We start from the raw sequence: 20,805 nt of genomic DNA on the forward strand, positions 1-20,805 counted from the left end.
TGCTTTTAAGATAGCTCTATGCAGTCTTCCTGATTTGAAACAAAAACAAAAACAAAAAACCTTTTTGCATTGCACACACACAGGAAAGTGCACAACTCATAGGTGTACAATTTGATGACTTTTCCAAATTGAACACACCTACTGAATGTCCCCAGTCTCACTTGTGGCCCCTTCCAGTCATGAGCCCCAGAGATAACCACCATCCTAAACCTATCACCACTCACTAGTTTTGCCTGTCCTAGAAGTTCCTATCAACAAAATTTGAGTCTGTACCACTTTGCTTTTTTCTGCTCAACACCATGTTTATGCTTTTGACTTGTTAAAACTACTCTTTTGGACTAAATTTGTAAAACAATGACTGAGAAGGTTAGGAGGGAGGTGGAAACCTGAGATTCTGTAAAGCCAGGTACAATACTTTCCAACAGGTTGAACCTCTAGGGAGAGAGGAGGGGGCAGGGCGCGTCGTTACAGTCGGGCCTGTTCCTTGTGGGGGCGGAGTCTTAAGGCTGGGGGCGTGACCACGGGTCCGGCTTCTCTAAGGCAGTTAGCACCGGGGGCGGGGGCGGGGCCGAGGCTTCCTGTCTGCGCCTGCGGAATCGCCGTTTGACCCCGGAAGTGTGGGCGCAGTGGGAGCTGTCACCGTGGACGGCGGCGGCGGCGGCGGCGGGGGCGGCACAGCTCCGGTAGTGGAGCCGCCGAGGTGAGTGCGTGGCTGGGCCCTGCCGAATAGGGGGCATCCGGTCTGGGAGGAGTCGCGGCCATGCCCCCGGCGGCTGCGGGCCTCTCCGCCTGCCTGGCGGGGCCGAGACTGACGCTGCCCCAGGGGCCGTGAGTCGCCCCTGAGGCCAGGCCGCCAGAGCCGTGAGTCTCGGGTTCGAGGCTCAGCCCCAGAGTGACCTTGGACGAGTCACAGGCCTCCTACTCTCACTCTGGGTTTCAGTTTCCTTAGAGTTCATTCATTCGTTAACAAATACATGTCTAGCGCCTCCTGCACAGATCTAGGCGCTGGGGATACAAACAGCAAGACAAACACGTGGCAGGAGACAGCGACAAATAAAGGCACAAGATAATGAAAGATATGCCAGTAACTGCGGAGTGAATACTTTAGGTCAGGTTGTCTGCGAACATCTCTGAGGAAAGTAATATTGAATTGAGACCAGAAGGATGATGACAGACAGAGAAACTGAGGCAGCGGTAGCCCTGGCAATGCTCCCAGGCCTTATTGTAGTTGGTGCTTGCACCAAGCTCACCTTCTATAGAAAGCCTTTTTCTAAGTTTTGGCTTCTGCTGCCCTGCTTGGCATGAAGGATGCACTGGCGGGCACAGATGGAACTTAGAGCCTTTTGGGAACTTAGAGTCTAGTCTTTGCCTAGTTAATTTCTACCCATACTTTAGATGAAACTCAAATCTTCCTTGACATGCTCCCTCCCTCAACTGTTCTCTCTGTTAAAATGCTGTCACAGCCCCAGGGGCCTGACCTACATAGCATACATCATGGTATAACTAGTTTGTATGGCTATTCAATTCATATCTGTCTTTCCCATAAAGACTGTAAGGTCTATGAAGGGCAGGACCAAGTCTATTATTTGTCCACCTTGGTATTTGCCAGGCTTCAATGCTTGGCACATAGTAGGTGATCACAAATGACTAATCATTAATCATTAATATGGTCTTTGCTCTCCAAGGGTTCATAGGCAGTCTCTCTGCCACCAGGTTATTGTCTTTTCTTTCTGATTATATCTCTTCTCTACTTAAATGACTCCTCACTGCCTTCAGATGAAAGACCAAAATCTTTAGCATAGCATTGGAGGCTCTCTTTTTTGAGAGAGAGAGAGAAAGGGAGAGAGAGAGAGAGAGAACGAGCACAATCAGGGGAGGGGTAGAGAAAGAAGGAAAGACAATCCCAAGCAGGCTCTGTGCTGTCAGCACAGAGCTTGACTTGGGGCTTCATCTCATGAATGTGAGATCGTGACCTGAGCTGAAATCAAGAGTTGAAGGCTTAACCAACTGAGCCACCCAGGAGCCCTGGAGGCTCTTTGTAAAATGTCTTCACCTTTCCTATCCAACCTCATCTCTACTTCTGTCATCCCCTTCCTGACCTTGTGTTTTCAGCCATGCCAAATGTTTCCCTCTTCCTTCAAAGCCACTGGTTCTGAGTCTTTGTTCACACTTGCTCTTTGCTTGGAATGTTCTTCCTTCCCATCTTTCCTTCCTATCTTTCAACAACCAGTTATGGGTCATCTTCCCTTTCTCTGCTGTGCTTGTTTTGGATATTTCCTATTACAGCTCTGATCACACTGAATAATCATTTATATGCCTAGGACCCAGAATGTATTCAGTCAGTGTTTGGTGAGTAAATGAGGAAGTCCCAAGTGTCCTGCCTATGGTTGGGACTTGTAATCACAAGCAAACCTTATTGAGTGCTTATTATGTGCCAAGTACTGTGTTGAACACTTACCATCGATTCTTCTCACATCTCAGTTTTACAGGTGAGGAAATCAAGGCTTAGAGAGTTTAAGGAACTGTCTCAAGGTCTCAAACATGGGTAGGAAAAGGTGGAGCCAGGATATGAACCCAGGCTGCAAAACTATAAAGCTCTCTTTTAACCACCACAGCAGCCTGGGTCTGAACCACCTTTATAGGCACTGGCTTGTATGAGTGGATTTCTTCTGAAATCAGGTAGCTGTCTCTACCCATCTAGGCCTGGTCTCTGTGGCTTAGAATTTAAAGGACAAAGAGCCACCACCTACTATGGCTCTTTCCCCAACCTAGGTCCCTACATTGGACACTCCCACAACCGTCTTTGGAATGTGAATATGGAAAGAACAGGGCCTGTGAGTCATTTAGATTCTGCACTGGTGAGCAGACCCCTGGTGTTCCCAGCTGCTCTCCCAGCATCACTAGGGGGTTAGGAAATAAATATTTTTAGTACAGCACAGGAGACCCAGGTGCTAAAGCAGAAGGTCTGGGCTTCAGTTTCAACTTGGCCACTAATGTATCTGCCTCGAGCAAATCGAAGTCCCTCTTTGGACATCTGAGCATAATAATCCTTGTTGTGCTTAACTGGGTTGTGAGAGGCTAGTAAGATAGTAACTTGATTAAAAATGATGTATGTGCAGGCACCTGGGTGGCTCAGTCAGTTAAACGTCCGACTTCGGCTCAGGTCCTGATCTCATGGTTCGTGAGTTCGAGCCCCACATCAGGCTGTATGCAGACAGCTCAGAGCCTAGATCCTGCTTCTGATTCTGTGTCTCCCTCTCTCTCTCTGCCCTTCTCCCACTCATACTCTGTCTCTCTCTCTCTCTCAAAAATAAGTAAACATTAAAAATTAAAAAAAAAATAATGTACGTACAACATGTGTACATTATCATTTTGCAAAGCTGAAAGGTGAAAACTTACCCAAGCCCCTTTCATTACTTCACCTTGTGATTATTTTGAGGCCACTTCATGTGTGCAGGGACGACATATCTGACCCACTGAGATTCTAGACCTGGAATAAGCCTTGAGGACTAGACAGAGTGGTCCTCTCTCTTTTACATCCTTTTATAATGGGTATCTTCACAGTCTTTAAAACAGCCCATGAACTAAGATCCTTTATGTACCAAGCTGCTTCCTACCTTCTTACCTTTGCTCTTGCTGTATCCTCTGCCTGGAGCACCCTTCTTCCTGGCTAATCGCCACTATCAAGACTCAATTCAGGCTTTCCTGATCCTTTAGGCTCCCTAGAAATGCTTTCCTGACAGCAACACCCAAGTTCAGCTACACTATCACTAGACTCAGTACAGCTAATGGTTAAGAGCCAGCCAGCTTCACCAACTACTGAGTCCTAGGGAAAGTTTCTCATCTTCTCTGAGCCTCTGTTTCCACATTGATGAAATGGGGATAAAAATAGACTCAACCTTAGAGTTGTCATGAGCATTAATATATGCCAAGCATGTTAATGCTGAGAAAAGGCCTAGGAAAAGCACCAGCATATGATAAGCATGTTGCTGCTGCTGCTGCTGCTGCTGCCATTATCATTGTAATTATTGGACTGTAAGCTCCTGTGGGGCAGAGACCCTGCATTATCAGTCTGTCTTAATAACCCCAGAGCCTGGCCTGATATCTGAGATACAGGCCTCCCTGTAACTCATAGCTGACTGAGCCCCTCACCTCATCTGTGAGGCTCTCAGGAGGTGACAGATGGTTTCCTCATCCCAGGCTCAATATGGCTTTATGTTGTCATTGAGACTGTGCTGGCCTTTTATGGCATGTCTTCCATTAGTGAATTAGGGGCCCGATTCACTTCTGTTCCATGATTCAGCCAATATGCATGTCCCTTCTGTGGGTCAGGCCAAGTAGAATTATGGACAGAACATTGGATGGGAAGACAAGAGACATGATGTCTGCCACTCACTGGCTCTGAGGTGGGTTTGGGCCTCTGCAGAAAAGAGCTCACACTGGCAGGTTTCTGTGAATTCCATTGTCCTCTCTGGTCCTTCTGTTCATCCATGTCCTTTTTCCTTGAAGCCTAAGGAGGTTGTAAAATATTAAAACTCTCTATAAGTGAGTGAGGAAAGGCTCATGACTCCATTCCCTCAAAAGACTGCCAATTCTTAAGAAAAGTGTCCTCATATTCAGTCACTCATTTGACGAGTCAAACATTTGATGAGACCAACTCTGTATGAGGCCTGTCACAGAAAAGATAGCAAGAGAAGGAGAGCCCAGGCACTGTCTTCACAGAGCTCAGAGGGACCACCAGAGTTGGAGCCATAATGAAAATAATCTATGTACTTTTTTTTTTTCACGTTTATTCATTTTTGAGAAGAGACAGAGCATGAGCAGGGGAGGGGCAGAGAGAGAGGGAGACACAGAATCTGAAGCAGGTTCCAGGCTCTGAGCTGTCAGCAGAGCCCTATGTGGGGCTTGAACCCACGAACTGTGAGATCTATGACCTGAGCCGAAGTCGGACGCTTATCCAACTGAGCCACCCGGGTGTCCCCCAAAATAATGTACTTTTAGCCGATACAACACAAAGTCAGTGGGAATATATCAGAAGTCACTTGGGGAGTGTTTTCCTCCTCAGTTGAGAACTCCAGCATTAGGCAGAAAAGTCACCTCTGTCTGAATTAGTAGGTACAAGAACTGGGTCTTCAGGGACTAACTCAGGAGCCTCCTGAGGCCAGAGGGTGAAGCCTCTCTCCTGGCTCTGAGATCAGTTCCAGAGCAGGCTCCTTCCACCAGGAGCCTATGTGTCTGCTCTCTTCTTCCCATCCATATTCCTTACAGGAGGGTCACACAGCACAATGCCATCTCTGCCCTTGGACCAACTCCAGATCACCCACACGGACCTGAAGACAGGAAAACTGAGGACTTCACCAGCGCTGGTGAGCCGGTACCTTGAGGCTGTTCAGCCTGATATTATCATTCTTGCAATTTCAGAAGCAAAAAGCAAATTCCTCCTTTATCTGTTCCAAGAATGACCCGAGGGCCACAGTCAATAGTAATTCAGTAGCTGGGACACTACTAGATCCTTCCAGACCCGGTGCAGAAGTTTCCTTTCTGAGCAGCAGCTTGAATTTGAGTAGTATTTTCCATGTTGCCACCCCACACCTTTCCTCCAAAGCATTTCATTTTGAATCAGAGTCTGATGGCAGTTCTGACTCAACCTGAGCTGGCCTAGAAAAAAGATCTAGCCCAAAGTCTGGTTTGGGGATTTGACCCTGTGGGAAGTGTTCAGGTTTCAGGTAGGCCTTTTTCAGAGCTGTCTCACCTATTATCCACACTTAAGGGGGAACGCCAGTTTCAGAGGTCAGGCTGTCTTTTATTGCAATGGGCTAAGCGCCACCTGCCACATACCAACTCTGCAGGGCTTGGGAGACTGAAAAATAAGGAGGCTGTGAGCTGCAGAGTGAGATATGGGCTACGGAGAGGTGCCAGGCTGCTGAAGGAGACAGACGTGGGGACTAGAGTCCCCGTACCCACTTACTGTTTTCCCAAGAATGTGAGCTTCCTTGAACAAGCTCAAGTATTGAGGAAGTATTTTCTAGGGGGGTTCGAGTAAAGTCGTGGGAAACAAGAGCTTGATATTTTATTTCCTGCTTTCTGGATGGCTTCTTATTATTTCCTAACTACTCTTTAGTAATATGACTTAACATTTGTAGAGCACTTTCTCTGGGCCAAATCTTTCTAAACACTTCACTTGGATTATCTCATTTAAGCTGTACCATGGCCCTGTGAGTAGGTATTTTGATTGTCCCCATTTTACAGATGAGGAAACTGAAAGTTCAGGGTCACAGAACTAGGAAGTTAGGGGAGCCAGGATGGGAGCCCAGCTAGACTGACTCTCATACCCTTAAACTTTCTGCTATAAAGCCTGTGGGTTTGTTTTCATAACCTTTTTATGTGAGGAGGGTGTTTATCAGAAAATCTGGAACTGTTCTGCCTAGTATGGTAGCCACAGTGCAATAGTCATTCGCCACATAGAGGGATTGCACATTTGAAATGTGGATAATTTGAAGAACTGCATTTTTTATTTAATTTTAGTTAATTTAAATTAAAATAGCCCATGTGGTGAATGCCTACTGTATTTGTTAGCACAGGTATAGAACAGTTCCATTAACACAGAAAGTTCTGGGGCACTTGGGTGGCTCAGTTGGTTAAGTGTCCGACTCTTGATTTCGGCTCAGGTCATGATCTCACGGTTTGTGAGTTTGAGCCCCATATTGGGCTCTGTGCTGACAACGCGGAGCTGCTTGAGATTCTCAGTCTTCCTCTCTGCACTTCCCCGCTTGTGCGCGCATGCACGCTCTCTCTCTCTCTCTCTCTCAATAATAAATTTAAGGAAACATTAAACACACACACACACACACACACACACACAGTTCTGTTGGGCTGGTGGAGACTGACTTCTTAAGTAGTTGACTCTGATTTTCCATCTCAGTCCTTCTCCATGTACTTAATACCTGGGTTGCTAGGCTGTGGGCTCCATGAGAACAGGGACCTGGTCCCTTCCCTTCATTCTGGTTTCCCAGTGCCGGGTGCATTTCTCTCAGGAAACTTTCAGTAAATGAGTCAAGAACTCCAGACAGGCTTTGTGTCAGATGCTGGAGCTACAGAGAAAATAGACATGGTTCCTGGCCTTGAGGGGTGTGTGGACTAAGAGCAAAGGAGTCCAGTAGTTTCTCTATAGTGTGATCAGGGTTGTGATAGAAGTCCAGGTGGCTATGTGGGTGCAGAGCCCAAGCCACTGATCCAGACTGAAGGACTGTAGGGCAGGGAGGTCTTGGGAGTGGTGGTGGGGGGCGGGGGGGAGGCATGCACAGCTAGGGAAGGCTTCCTGAAAGAAGGGGATCCTGAACCAGGTATTGAAGGGGGGATAAGCACTAGCTGGGCAGAGCAGTGGGAGAAGGATGAACCCGGAAGGAGGACCCAAGTATACTTACTGTCCCGGAGTCTTGAGAGAGCCTGACTCCTACACCAACCACCAGTGACTCGGGTGTAAGCAGTATCATTGAGTTAAGGCTCACAAGCTTTGCGTTAAATCTCACACATACTTGGCCATGTGACCAGAACATAGTAAGTAGTCAATAATGGTGATGATGACAACAGTGACAAGTGGCAGAAGCTTCGAATGGGAAGTAGGGTGGGAAGAAGGATGAGCTGAGGGGAGACAGCTGCCTGATCAAGGAGTGGTCTTATTGACCATGCTGAAGGATATTTACCCACTGTGTATTTGTCTCTCTTTTTTTTTAAGTGTATTTATTTATTTTGAGAGAGAGCGAGAGCACAAGTGGGAGAGAGGCAGAAAGAGAGGGAGAGAGAGAATCCTAAGCAGGCTGTGTGTCATCAGCGCGGGGCCCACCCCGAGGCTCGATCCCACAAACTGTGAGATCATCACCTGAGTCGAAACCAAGAGTTGGACGCTTAACTGACTGAGCCAGCCAGGCGTCCCTGTATATTTGTCTCTTTAGTCCCAACTTAGGACAAGGAGATCTCTAGCCAAGGGGTAGCCACCACGCTGCCTTTGCAGGGTGATGGGTGGAGCTAATGTTTATTGAGTAGCTAACTGCACACACAGCACACACTTGGTGCTCTTGAAAATCCAAAAGAAATAAAGTCTTGGGCCCAAATGAGTGAATGAGCCCCTTGAGGAAGACAGGACTCACGTAGGGGAACATTTGGAGAGATGTATAAAATAGTTTCTTATCAAGATAAGCAGAACAGAAGTTTGATGGGCAGGGAATGTCCAGAAAGCTTCACAGAGCAAGTGGGACCTGAGCCAGGCTTGAAGGGTGGAAGATACAGCTGGAGCCTGCTGCTCTCTGCCCTGAAATCTCCCGTGGCTCCTGTTACCTACAGAATAAAGTCCCCACTCTTGAATTTGGCATTCAAGGTCCTTCAAAGAACTTGGTGGGATCTGGTCCTTCATTACACACCTTCATTCTTCAGCCAGCCAGTAAATATATACGGAGAGTTGGCTCAATGCCAGACACTATTCTAGGGACTGGGAATGCTGTGGTGAGCGAAGCCCAGATGGCTTCTGGAGACCTACAGGTTAGTGGGGGAGACAGAAGGCAGGCCCTCCCTTTTTACGTAACCTTATTAGGGTGTCATTGAAGGACACTAAACTGCACATATTTAATGTTTATTTATTTTTGAGAGAGAGAGTGCGTAAGTGGAGGAGGGGCAGAGAAAGAGGGAAACACAGAATCCAAAGCAGGTTCCAGGCTCTGAGCTGTTAGCACAGAGCCCGACACGGAGCTCAAACCCACAAGCTGTGACAGCAGGACCTGAGCCGAAGTCGGAAACTTAACCGACTGAGCCACCCAGGCATCCCTAAGCTGCACATACTTTAAAGTATAAATTTGGTTGGTGTTGACACTAGTATATACCCACAAAGCTATCATTGTAATCAAGATAATGAACATTTCTACCACTCGCAAAAGTTTCTTTGTGCCCTTCTGTGATCCATTCTTTCTTCTCTCCCCATCTGTAGTAACCACTGATCTGGAAGTACTTTTGATATAGTTCAGCAGGTGCTATGGTTGGGGAAGCATAGAGGGCAAGTGTTAGGGGATCCCAGGTGAATCCCTAACCTAGTTAGGGGTGGGAGTTGGGGAGATGAGGTCAGAGCTGGGCTCAGAAGGATAAAGAGGGAGACCAGGATGGCACATGGGTACTGTAGGTCATTCAGTCCATCAGCAGCATAAGCTTTGCTTCAGATCCTGTCTCAGTTGCCTCCTTAGCCCTGTGACCTTAGCAGAATTCCTGAACCTTACTGATTCTTTGTTTCCTCCTCTGTAAAATGGGGAGAATACTATTTCCCTTTTAAGTAGTTGTAGATAAAAAAGAAATAGGCTGTGGGACATACCTACTCAGTAGCCCGGCATTGGGCAGGTCCTTGTTAAGTGGTGGCTTTTTTTTTTTATGTTTTTTTAAATTAATTTATTTTGAGAGAGAGAGGGATTATGCATGTGTGCAAGTTGGGGAAGGGCAGAGAGAGGGAGAGAGAATACCAGGCAGGCTCCACATTGTCAACATAGAGCCCAATGTGGGGCTCAGACTCACAAACCCTGAGATCATGACCTGAGTCGAAGTCAGATGCCACCCAGGTGCCCCAGGTGTTGGCTTTTATTAGCACCATTCCAGTGTTCTCTTCCTCCAAATCTATTTCCCACCACCTAGTGCATTCTAGTTCCCTTTTATTTCATGGCCCATTTTTATCCCTCCATAAAATACCATTTTTCTCATCTAAAAATCTTTCTCAATTTCAGAGGCCCAGCTTAGATGCTGCCTGCTCTGGGAAGTTGTCCCTTGTCCTCTAGGTACAGTTGTCCCCTGTCCTGTAGGTATCTCTAGGTACCTTTTGCACTCCCACGGTATCTATGCCAGGTTTGCGTTGTCACTTCCTCTGTTTTGTGCTCCCTTGATGGCTTAGATGTGCATCTGCCCCTCTGGAGCATAGGCTCTGTGAGCACGTGGATGTTTTCTTCATGTACATGAACATGCACATGACACACAACAAGTAAATGTTTGTAGGATCGCAAGGAAGGTAGAATTTCAGGGTGTGTGTGCACGTACACATCTGTCAGAGGAGTAGGGGGTGATGAGTAGCCCTGCCTAAAAAGTGACCTAAGAGGAGAAATGACAACAGATAGAGGAGGGGAAGAGCTTGGAAATCAAGGAGATGAATTTAGATCCTAGAGAGTTGTTTTGAACTTGTTTCAGTCAGCAGGATTTCCTTTTTCAAAAAATTTGCACCTGGAAGCCCACTGTATAAATCCTGATTTCTTTTTTTTTTTTTAAGTTTTTATTTATCATGAGAGAGAGATAGAGAACAAGCAGGAGAGGGCAGAGAGAGAGGAGGACAGAAGATCCAAAGCAGGCTCTGTGCTGACAGCAGAGAGCCCAAAGCAGGGCTCAAACTCACAGACCCATGAACTATGAGATCGTGACCTGAGCCGAAGTTGGACGCTTAACCGAGTCACTCAGGCGTCCCTTAAATTCTGATTTCAGTGGGAGGGATTCTGAAGGCTCCTCTCATAGCTGGCCCCCAAGGAATCCTTGTGTGATTCAAAGACACCACAGTTTGAAGACTTGCATCAGGCAGTAGGGAGACATAGGGGGTTCTTGAGAAAACTGACCAATCAGTCATGATTTTCCTGTCCCCCTGGACTGACAGACCTGGAAATGGGTGGATTGTGGTTGATAACCACTGAGATGTTGCCCCGCCTTCCTCCTATTACCACTTCCCCTGGAGAAAGCAGCCCTTATGTAGTCAGGGGAGAAAACTGAGCTCATCTCTTTAAGGTGAACAAAGTAAGGTTTGTTCATGGCAAGGTAAGGGTTGGAAGAAAGAACTTATGAATTCTAAGCTGAGACCTGCCATGTTCCTGGATTAGCATCTTTAAAAGAAAAAAATTCCCGAGGTTTTTTTTTTTTTTTTTTTTTTGTCTCTGATTCTAAGAAGGATACAGCATGATACATACAGTATGATTCTGTTTATGTAAGAAAGATGAAAACAGATCTGAAATACCTTCTATGAGTATATTTTCCCCTAAAAGCCTAGAAAAGGTCTGCAGGGACACTTACTGGATGGTGAGTGGTCACCCCTGGGAGGACATGGGGACACGGGGAGTATCGTCCCAGGAGACTCTCCTTCTCAGCAGGGTTGTAACTTCTGAAAGAAAATATGTGTCTCCCTCATGTAATTACAAAATAACTTAAAAAGTAATACACGTGTATGTTTTTTAAATTGGAAAATATATTCAAGTCCTAATTACCCCCCACCAAAGGTAATCACTATTAGTTTTGGGTTGTTACTCCCCCACTCCACCGCCACTTTTTTTAACCTGTGTAAATATATATATTTCTTTAAAAATCCCCAAACTGGTTATATTAAATAGGTTCATATCCTGCTTTCTCTTCCCTTGACCTTTCCCCGTGTCATTAAATATCCTCCAAAACACATGGTTTTGAATGCCTGCCTAGTGTTCCCTGGATGCAACCAAGCCCCCTTTGTTAGAGACACTTGGTTCTTTATGCTTAAAAACTCCTTGGAGGGTCACCGGTTGGAACAGCCAAGTGTTGTCATTGCTGTGGGTTGGCAAATGGGCCCTCGCTGACTAACCTCTGCCACGTTAACACGTGGTTTTTGGATCCGTAGCACCCCGAGCAGAAGGCAGACCGGTATTTTGTGTTATACAAACCGCCCCCTAAAGACAACATTCCCGCCCTAGTGGAGGAGTACCTGGAACGCGCCACCTTCGTAGCCAATGACCTCGACTGGCTCCTGGCCTTGCCTCACGATAAATTCTGGTGCCAGGTAACATTCTATCAAAATTAACACTAAGACAAAGCACATGACATGCCGTTGGTTGGTTGCTGTTGTTGTTTTTCTCCCCCTAGGAGATGCTTTTCTCTCTACTTCTTACACTGGATCCTTAACAGCAAAGTGTGGTTTGGATTGTTCTGTCTTGTATCACGATCTTAATGATGTTTACACAACGCCTTCCAACGTGTCATTTTTAGAAACTTGTGTTTAGCCCTCCGGCTCATTCATACCTCCTTAGTCCCTTGGGGTTGGAGTGTTTGCCTTAGGCCAGGGCTGGTAGGCCATGAGCCCCTGCACAGTCCACCCACAAGCCCTTGGGCCTTAGTGACAAATCCTTGCTCTGATCTGTCATCTGGCATAGGTTATCTTCGATGAAACCCTGCAGAAGTGCCTGGACTCCTATCTGCGCTATGTCCCCCGAAAGTTCGACGAGTGGGTGGCCCCGGCCCCTGAGGTTGTTGACATGCAGAAACGGCTCCATCGAAGTGTTTTCCTCACCTTCCTCCGCATGTCCACTCATAAGGAATCCAAAGTAAGCCCCTGATCCCGTGATGGGGTGCTACCTGCCACCCGACACCTCTGTGCCAGACTCTCCCGCCCCTGGGAAGGAAGGCTCTGGAAGTATCACGTTTCCTCTTTGTCTCCCCTCCGCCTTTATTCCTACCATTGGGGAAGAAATCTGTGCTACCCGTCTTATCCGCAAATTCACTGGGTCTGTATTACATCAAGTATTTTCATCAATGGGAGCCGAGGCCCCTTTGCTAGTTGACATGTAACTGCCTTTTTTTATGCTTCAGAGGGTTGAAAACATTGATCCTGATTTGTTAAAGGAACTTGTATGTGCTTTTTTTTTTTTTGCTTTTTTTTTTTTTTTAAACATTCATTTATTGTTGAGAGACAGAGAGAGACAGAGTACGAGCACGGGAGGGACAGAGAGAGAGGGAGACACAGAATCTGAAGCAAGCTCCAGGCTCTGGGCTGTCAGCACAGAGCCCAATGTGGGGCTTCAATTCACAAACCGTGAGATCATGACTTGAGCCAAAGTCAGACGCCTAACCAGCTGAGCCACCTAGGCCCCCTACTTGTATGTGCTTTTTAAAAACATTTACTTTTATTCCTCCAATTTGAAAAATCATGCTGTCTCTAAACAACTCAAACATTACAGAAAGAAAAATCCCTTTCCCTGAAAATAACCACCGTTAAGGTGCATATTCCTTCAGGGAATTTTTTTTCCTTTAGATGTGTGTGTGTGTGTGTGTGTGTGTGTGTGTGTGTGTGTGTGTATGTACATTTATTTTTACAATAGGAGCTTGCTTTTTTTTTTTTTAACTTTGTAGTATAGAAATTTTCAAATATATACAAAAGCATAAGGAACCCTACATACCCATCACCAGCTTTAATAATTATCAATATTTTGCCAATCTTATTTTCTTTCTTCCCCTTAATTTTCTTTTTTTTTTTTTTTGGAGTATTTTCCTTGAGTATATTAAAGCAATTCTAAACATCATGGTAATTTACCTGTAAATATTTTATTTTTAGTTTAAAGTAAGCCCTATGCCCAATGTGGGGCTTAAACTAATGACCCCAAGATCAAGAGTCACATGCTCTACTGAGCCAACCAGGTGCTGCAACCCATAAATATTTTAGAATGAATGCCAACCAACTTTTTATAGTGTATTTTTGCTTCTTTTTACATTAAAATGAGGAATAGCTGTACCTCTAGGCCAATATATAAGGCCCAGATATGTCCACAGAGTGTACGGGCTTTCATTTATGAGCCAGTCCCCTGTTGTTTCTTGTGAGTTTGCTGTTACTTCACAAAGATATGCTTTCAGACAGTCTCTCATCCTCCCTCTCTGTACTGTTCCTTAGGATCACTTCATTTCCCCCTCTGCATTTGGAGAAATCCTCTACAATAACTTCCTGTTTGACATCCCAAAGATCCTGGATCTCTGCGTGCTCTTTGGAAAAGGCAACTCGCCATTGCTCCAGAAGATGATAGGTACGTAAGGCACAGGGCCTAGAGGGCTGCACAGAGATGGCCCCCACATGCCAAACTAGACATCCCAAAGGTGGCACCTAGATGAGCGCCGGGGGATTCAGAGCTGTAGCGGTGGATGGGGCTTGGGTATGACCTTGCAGGTATATGTGTGTCAACTCTGAAAGATGCGACTAGGTGGCCATGGGGGAGTGGAGACAACACTGTATCGCACGGTCCCTTAAGGATCTTAGTATTAGGCCACATGCCAAACAGCTGCAGTAGTGAGGAAGTTTGCTTTGGTGGTGAGAGTAGAACAGCAGTGATTGCTAACCTCTATGTGAGTGCTCACTGGGGGCCCAGCACTCTGCTGAGTGCTCCTCCTAAGTGATCTTAATGGATCCTCACGGCAGCCCTGTGATGTGACACTGTAATCACCATTATTTACAGACAAGGAAATGGAGGTTAAAATAAGGGACTTGCCTGAGAGGCCATGACTAATAAGTGGCCAAGCTGGGATTTATGTCACATAGGCCTGACTCTCGAGCTCTTGCTCTTCATCCCTCCCTGCTTCAAGGATAATGGGGCTGCCCCCAAAATGTCATGATTTGTATTGTTGCTGAGAATAGATGGAGACAGAGTTCAGAGAGGACTCTTTTGGGTTGAGAAAGGAATGACTTCAGCAGTTGGATCCCGTCAAGAGGCAGTGGGCCAGAGGCGCCTGGGCGGCTTAGTCGGTTGAGTGTCCGACTTCAACTGAAGTCATGGACTCGTGGTTTGTGAGTTCAAGCCCCACATTGGGCTTGTTGCTGACAGCACAGAGCCCCCTTTGGATCTTCTGTCCTCCTCTCTCTGCCCCTCCTCTGCTTGTGTACACATGTGCTTTCTCTCTGTCAAATATAAGTAAACATTAAAAAAAAAAAAGCAGTGGGCTGGAAGGTTCCATCAGAGACTGAAGCTTTGGTTAGGATGTGACAGAGGGAACAATGCCCCAGTGGATTCTTCTCTGATTTGTTTTAATGCTGTCAGCACAGAGCCCAATGTGGGGCTGGATCTCATGAACCGTGAGATCATGACCTGAGCTGACACCAAGAGACGGACGCTTAACCAACTGAGCCACCCAAGCGCTCCAGCCAGTGGATTCCTCTTTGAACCACAGCTGATGGCATTGGGCTGGACACAAAGAGGTGCTCACCCAGGACACCACTGTCAGCCTCTCCTCTGAGATTATAGGACATAGTCCTCTAAATGCCCAATTACAAAGCTAAGGTATCCCTTGAAATGGCTTGCCTCCTTCCTTCCTCCTAATAATAAAGGTAATAATAAAGATAATATATATTAATTTAGAAAATTTGGGGAGAATATAAAATGTAAAAAAGCAAGAAAGCAATTACCAAATTCCTGCTCCCAGAGACAATCATTTGGTGATTATTTCCTTCCAGTCTTGTCTCTCTATATTTTTCAGAACCATATCAGAGCATAATATATATGAAATTTCACATCCAGCCTTTTCATTGGAACAGCCTCTGATTTCCCGTTCAAATCTAATTGTTCCCTGATCATCAGTTCATTTCTTTGACTTTCCCAGAGAAAGACTCTTCATAATGTTACTGTGGACTGAGGGCATGGGGTGAGTGAGCAAAAACAGGCATGATTAGTTAGAGAAACAGTTATTAGGCCAGTCTGGTTAGAGCGGAGCATTCCGGGAGGACAGCAGCAGGAAATGGGGAAGGGAAAGCTGGGGCCACTTCAGGGAGGGCTCCATGTCAGTCTTTAGCACTTGGGGAGCAGTGTTGCTTGGTGTCTCAGAAAGCAGGCTCTGCCCAATTCACACCCCAGCTCTGTTCCTGGCTGTGTCACTTTGTCCAAGTCAGTTAGCCTCTCTCGGCCTCAGTTTTCTCATCTGAAGGATGGGAAGACTAGTGATACACCTACCTCATAGGATGGTTGTGAGGATTAACATGGTGCCTGGCTCATTACAAGTGCCTGATGACTGTGAGCTCTTACTGTCACGAGGCCATGGGAACTGCAAGGAGGAGCTGTCTGGTATCAAGGTTAATTTGGCAGCATGCCAGTGGGGAGGGTGGTGACAGGAGGCTGAGGAGGGGGCCAGTGCTTCAGCGTGGGTTTGAAGGTGAGAGCCTGGTTTGGCTACTGGGGGAGAAGAAGACATCCTGGAGGCAGAATAAAGCAGTGCTTAGGGAGTTCAGCTGGAGGGAAAAGTTTGAACAGTTCTGGAGAAAACTGGTGTCGGGTGCAGAGAAAGGGCCTTCGGGAGGGGTGGGGGGTGGAGAGGGTTATGAGTGGAGGCATAGAGATCTGTGAGGTGTGAGATGCTGGGGGAGAAGACTTCTGGCCACAGTTCCAGGTGGGCAAGGGTGGCATGAGAAAGCCCCTAATCTTTTGAGTCACTGACTTCTTTGAGAATCAGATGAAATCTTGTCCCCAGAAAAACATACCGCCTTACAGATGTTGAGGTGTTTTAGGATGTTTTTAGCCCCAGATTGAGAACCCTTAATTGACTTATTTAAGAGAGCCCTTTCTTCGGCTCTTAGAGGGTGGTTAATGGAAAAGAGGACAAGAAAGGCATACAGAGCCCCTTCATTGTGTGTGTGCTGGGGTGTGTGCATTGAGGGGGGTATGGAGGAGGGGCCTGCAGACACACACACACACACACACGTATGCATGCATGCATGCACACACACACACAGCAGCTCTCTTTCCAACCCTTGAGCAGGAGGCACATAAAGGGGTGGCCTCCAGTTTCTCTACCACAGACGCTCTTGAGGAAAGCAGGTCAGCTGTAGGAAGAGGGTTGACAAGGGAGAAAAGGAAGGAACAAGGGAACTGGCTGATTTTCCTTTGGGCAGAAGCCCAGTCCTTATCTGGCACCCCCATCCACCTGTACACACACCCGGATTTTTTTTTTAATTTCAAGGTTGATAATTCTGAATTAGTAAGTGTAATTTTGAAAGCAGGGCCTTTCAAGTAGACTCTTGGAGCCTCTTTGCGAAAGCAGGAGTTCATCAGGCCTTGGCCCCACCAAGGACTGCACTGATCTCTTTGGCAATATCTTCCATTCACCCTGGGTTTCTTTTCTTTCTTTCTTTCTTTTAATTTTTTTTAATGTTTATTTATTTTTGAGAGGAGGAGAGGGGCAGAGAGAGCAAGACACAGAATCTGCAGCAGGCTCCAGGCTCTGGGGTGTCAGCACAGAGCCCAACACAGGGCTCAAACTCATGAACTGTGAGATCATGACCTGAGTGAGCCGAAGTCAGACGCTTAACCAACCGAGCAATCCAGGCACATTCTTTCTTTCTTTTTAAGTTTGTTTATTGTGAGAGAGAAGGAGGGAGAGAGAAATTGTGTGCGTGCGTGAGCATAGGGAGGGGAGGGGCAGAGAGAGAGGGAGAGGGAGAGGGAGAATCCCAAGCAGGCTCCACGCTCGGTGTATAGCCCAATGTGGGGCTCGAAGTCATGAACCATGAGATCATGACCTGAGCCAGAATCAAGAGTCAGATCTTTAACCAACTGAGCCACCCAGGCGCCCCCCACTTTTTTTTCCTCTCTGGGTTTCCATACTGCTTTAGCCTGAGAAGGTTGTCCCTTCTTAACAGTTTCTTTGTGAAACTGAAAGTCAGAACTTCACTGTCACTGGATCAGATAAAGGAGAGGAAAGAGTCAGTTGTGAAATGTGATGTTTTGATGCTTGTAAAACATCCCTGTTACTCAGGCTTAAGCACTAGAAGGATTATAAGAGAGGGCCTTACCCCATGCCAGGTAGTCAGGATGTGGTGGGGTCCACCATGTGGTATGGGGTGAGGAGGGAGACCTGCTCCTAACGCCTGGGTCAGGAGGCACTGCCTGGAGAAGGTGACACCTGCCTTAGGGTGGACTTAGCTCTGAGAGGTCACTCCAGGTGGAGGGAGGGGATGGGGCTTGTTCTCTGTGGTTGAAGAGGTATGAGAGAGGAATGCAAGGCAGGAAATGGGGAGAAGGTGGCTGGAGATGCCAATGGGGCCAGATCTCTCATGGCCCTTTGTGCTGTGGTCAGGAGTTTTGACTTGACCTTGAGGATACCTTTGGATAGGAGGGTTTTGTGAGAAAGAACAGAGTTTGGTGGGGAGACAAGACAGTTCAGTCTCTCCCTGCTATCAAGTTTAGGATGCAGGCACAGATGGTCAGGGAGTACCTTTATGGGTTGAGGGGTCAGCACCCATCTGGAGGTGGGATGCACTGAGCAAGCTCAAGCTGCTAAAACTCAGTTTTCTGGAATGAAGCAATGAAGTGGCATCCAAGAAAGTGTTTACAGAAAGTCCGGCTACATAGTGACTTGCTTACTCACCCAGTCCCATCTGGCCTTTGATCTCATTGATTTTTCAAATCCTCTGAGATGGGGCAAGGGCTGCAGGGTTTTCATTAAGGAAACCGAGGACACACCTGCCCAAGGACAAAGGACTCGTAGAATTCAGCACATCCTGACAGTCGCTCAGCCTCAGACTTTAGGATCACGGTGGGGTGATGAACCCTGGCCTCTTCTTAAGGGTGTTGGCATTTTGCATTGTCATGCCTCCTAGTTTGCTGTGATTTTTTCTCCTTCCCTTGCCATTTGGGCAGCCGGAACACTTGGTTACTGTTCCAGTTACCATATGCTCTAACCTACGCACTCACAGCAGCCGCACTTGGAGGTAGTAAACATTCGGAAAGGAGTTTTGTTTTTTAAGAACAACTGCAAATGTGTGGTAACCTTAGCTCGAGATGTCTTTCAGGCCTCTCACCTTGGAAGAGGATGGATTAATATGGCTAGCATATTCAAAAGCAGAGGGTAAGAGAATTTCCAGACAAATTTCTCCTTAGAGTCTCCTCACATTATTAGAGGTGTGGCCTGGCAAGAATCCTGGATTGTAGCCTCCAGGTTTCTTAAGCAAAGAGATCATATCTTCTAATTTTCCTGGATGACTAACTCCCACTTCCAAAGCCAATGCTGTCATACAAGGCACGGTGCCCAAATGTGATCACTCCCTGGGGACATCAGGGCGAGCTGGTTTGACCAGGGCAGGCCTTTTATGTAATTTGCTAGGCAGAGGTGCTTAAAAGGTTAAATTGTACTGAGTAAAGTCCCTCCCTCTTGCTGGGGAAGTTTCTAGGCTGGGCCAAAGCTCTGTGCCAGCAGGGCCTGGGGCCAGGACTGCTCTAGTGCAGACAGGCTTAGGAAAAGGGAGAAAGGTCACAGAATATGCTGGCAACCATTTGTAATGTGTCCTCTCCTCCCCCACCATCTTTTCCCAATTCCTACCTTTCTCTTCTCTTTTCAGGGAACATCTTTATCCAGCAGCCAAGTTACTATAATGACCTGGATGAAACCATGCCCACCATCCTTCAGGTACCAGCTCTCAGCCCTGCCCAGATCCCTTCTCCAACCCTGGACTTTCCTGGAAGAGCCCAGGAGAAATGCTTACTCCCTACCTCTCTCCAACCCCATCTCCAGACAGTCACTGTGTCCTGCCCCTTAGCACACACTTTCAAATTCACCCTTTTTCCCTCTTGAACAGAACTGAAATCTAAGGGCTGTCTAGCTCTCATACAAAAAGAGCTTGGCTTCAGTTGTGTGCTGTTCGCCAACAGCCGTAAGTCTCTAAGGTTACCCGTTTAAGATACCTGTGTTTCTCAAATAAGAGCTTTAAAGTTCTATAAAATTGTTTTGTAAAATAATGTTCATTGTAGAAAATTTGGAAATGATGGAAAAAGAAAAGAAAAAACAGAAAGAGGAAGATTAACCCATAATCCTACCACCAAGAGACTCCACTATTCACGATAACTTTTAGGGTAGTTACGTGCTAGCATACTTAAGACAGTGCAATGGGTTAAAGACTTACACGATTTTATGATGGACCGTTTTCTCCTCACCATTGATTTGCCTTTGATTTCAATATAGTTTCCATATATTGCCATCTTCAGAGAATCCAAAACATATAATATATTGCTAAATATATATATTTTTTTCTTTTTTTTTTCTGTATGTATCTTAAATTATTTATTATGATACATTTGCCCAACATATCCATTCAAGTAATATCTGCAGGATTCTGGGGGCTTTCCGTACATTTTGTCTTTTTAATCCTCACCACAGTCCTGTAAGAAGAATAACCCCCATTTTTACATTTTCCCATTTTACAGTTTCCACTCTGCCCTGCATCCCATCATTGTCTCTGGTTTCATAGGAACACTAGCATATATTCCAGAGATTCCAAGACAGCTTTCAGATCACTCATCCCAGACTGCAGGTCATGAATTCCAGCTGTTGGTTGACAGGATGTGAGAGAGCCTTTTCTTGTGTTTCACAGGTTTTTAGCAATATCCTCCAGCACTGTGGTTTGCAAGGGGATGGGGCCAGCGCCACACCCCAGAAGCTTGAGGAGAGGGGCCGGTTGACCCCCAGCGACATGCCTCTCCTGGTGAGGTTACCCTTCAGCCCAGCCTTTTTGGCTAGCAGGGGATCTGGCAGCTGCTTCCCATGCTTGTGGCCCTTTTTACCCAACTCCATAAACAGTTATTCCCATCACACAGGTTTAGACCATATCAGCAGGCTTTTTTTTTTTTTCCTCTGGGAGCTTCATTTATGGAGTAGTGGAAAGAACAGGGAACTAGAGTTCAGAGGATGGGAGTTTAATCTTCACTTAGTTCAGCACAATGAGCTCATTTGTGTTATTCATTGAGCCCTGTGTTCGTTCAGCGAATTTATACTGAGGAGCCCCCAGCATGTGCTGAGCCTTCAGGATAAAACAGTAGGCAAAAGCAGACATGTGCCTGCTCTCATGGAGCTTACAGTCTGAGAGAGAGTAAATACTTAAGGAGCCTAGACATGCATCAGGCCTTGTGCTAAAAGTACAGTAGATAGAGCAGGAAAGAGGCAGCCATGAGCTGCCCTCCTGGAGCTTCCAGTCTTGTGGGAAAATAGGCATTAAACAAGTGTTTCAGACAGACACACACTGAGTACTGTGGGAACAAGTCA

At 46.5% G+C, this 20,805-nt stretch overlaps 1 protein-coding gene across 2 annotated transcripts in view; it reads left to right on the forward strand.

The window, feature by feature from the left end:
- Positions 1-596: 596 nt before the first annotated feature.
- ASCC2 (activating signal cointegrator 1 complex subunit 2) overlaps positions 597-20,805 on the forward strand; it is a 40,638-nt gene continuing 20,429 nt past the window's right edge. The window contains exons 1-7 of one of the 2 annotated variants that reach the window (XM_042961851.1): positions 597-700; positions 5,269-5,366; positions 11,648-11,806; positions 12,177-12,347; positions 13,688-13,817; positions 19,109-19,176; positions 20,138-20,248. In XM_042961851.1, coding sequence (XP_042817785.1) covers positions 5,286-5,366; positions 11,648-11,806; positions 12,177-12,347; positions 13,688-13,817; positions 19,109-19,176; positions 20,138-20,248 — 720 coding nt within the window. In that variant the 5' untranslated portion in view covers positions 597-700; positions 5,269-5,285. The remainder of the gene's footprint in view (positions 701-5,268; positions 5,367-11,647; positions 11,807-12,176; positions 12,348-13,687; positions 13,818-19,108; positions 19,177-20,137; positions 20,249-20,805) is intronic. The other variant, XM_042961852.1, reaches the window with a different exon arrangement.

This window comes from Panthera tigris, chromosome D3, assembly GCF_018350195.1.
Source record: "Panthera tigris isolate Pti1 chromosome D3, P.tigris_Pti1_mat1.1, whole genome shotgun sequence".
NCBI classification, from domain to species: domain Eukaryota; kingdom Metazoa; phylum Chordata; class Mammalia; order Carnivora; family Felidae; genus Panthera; species Panthera tigris.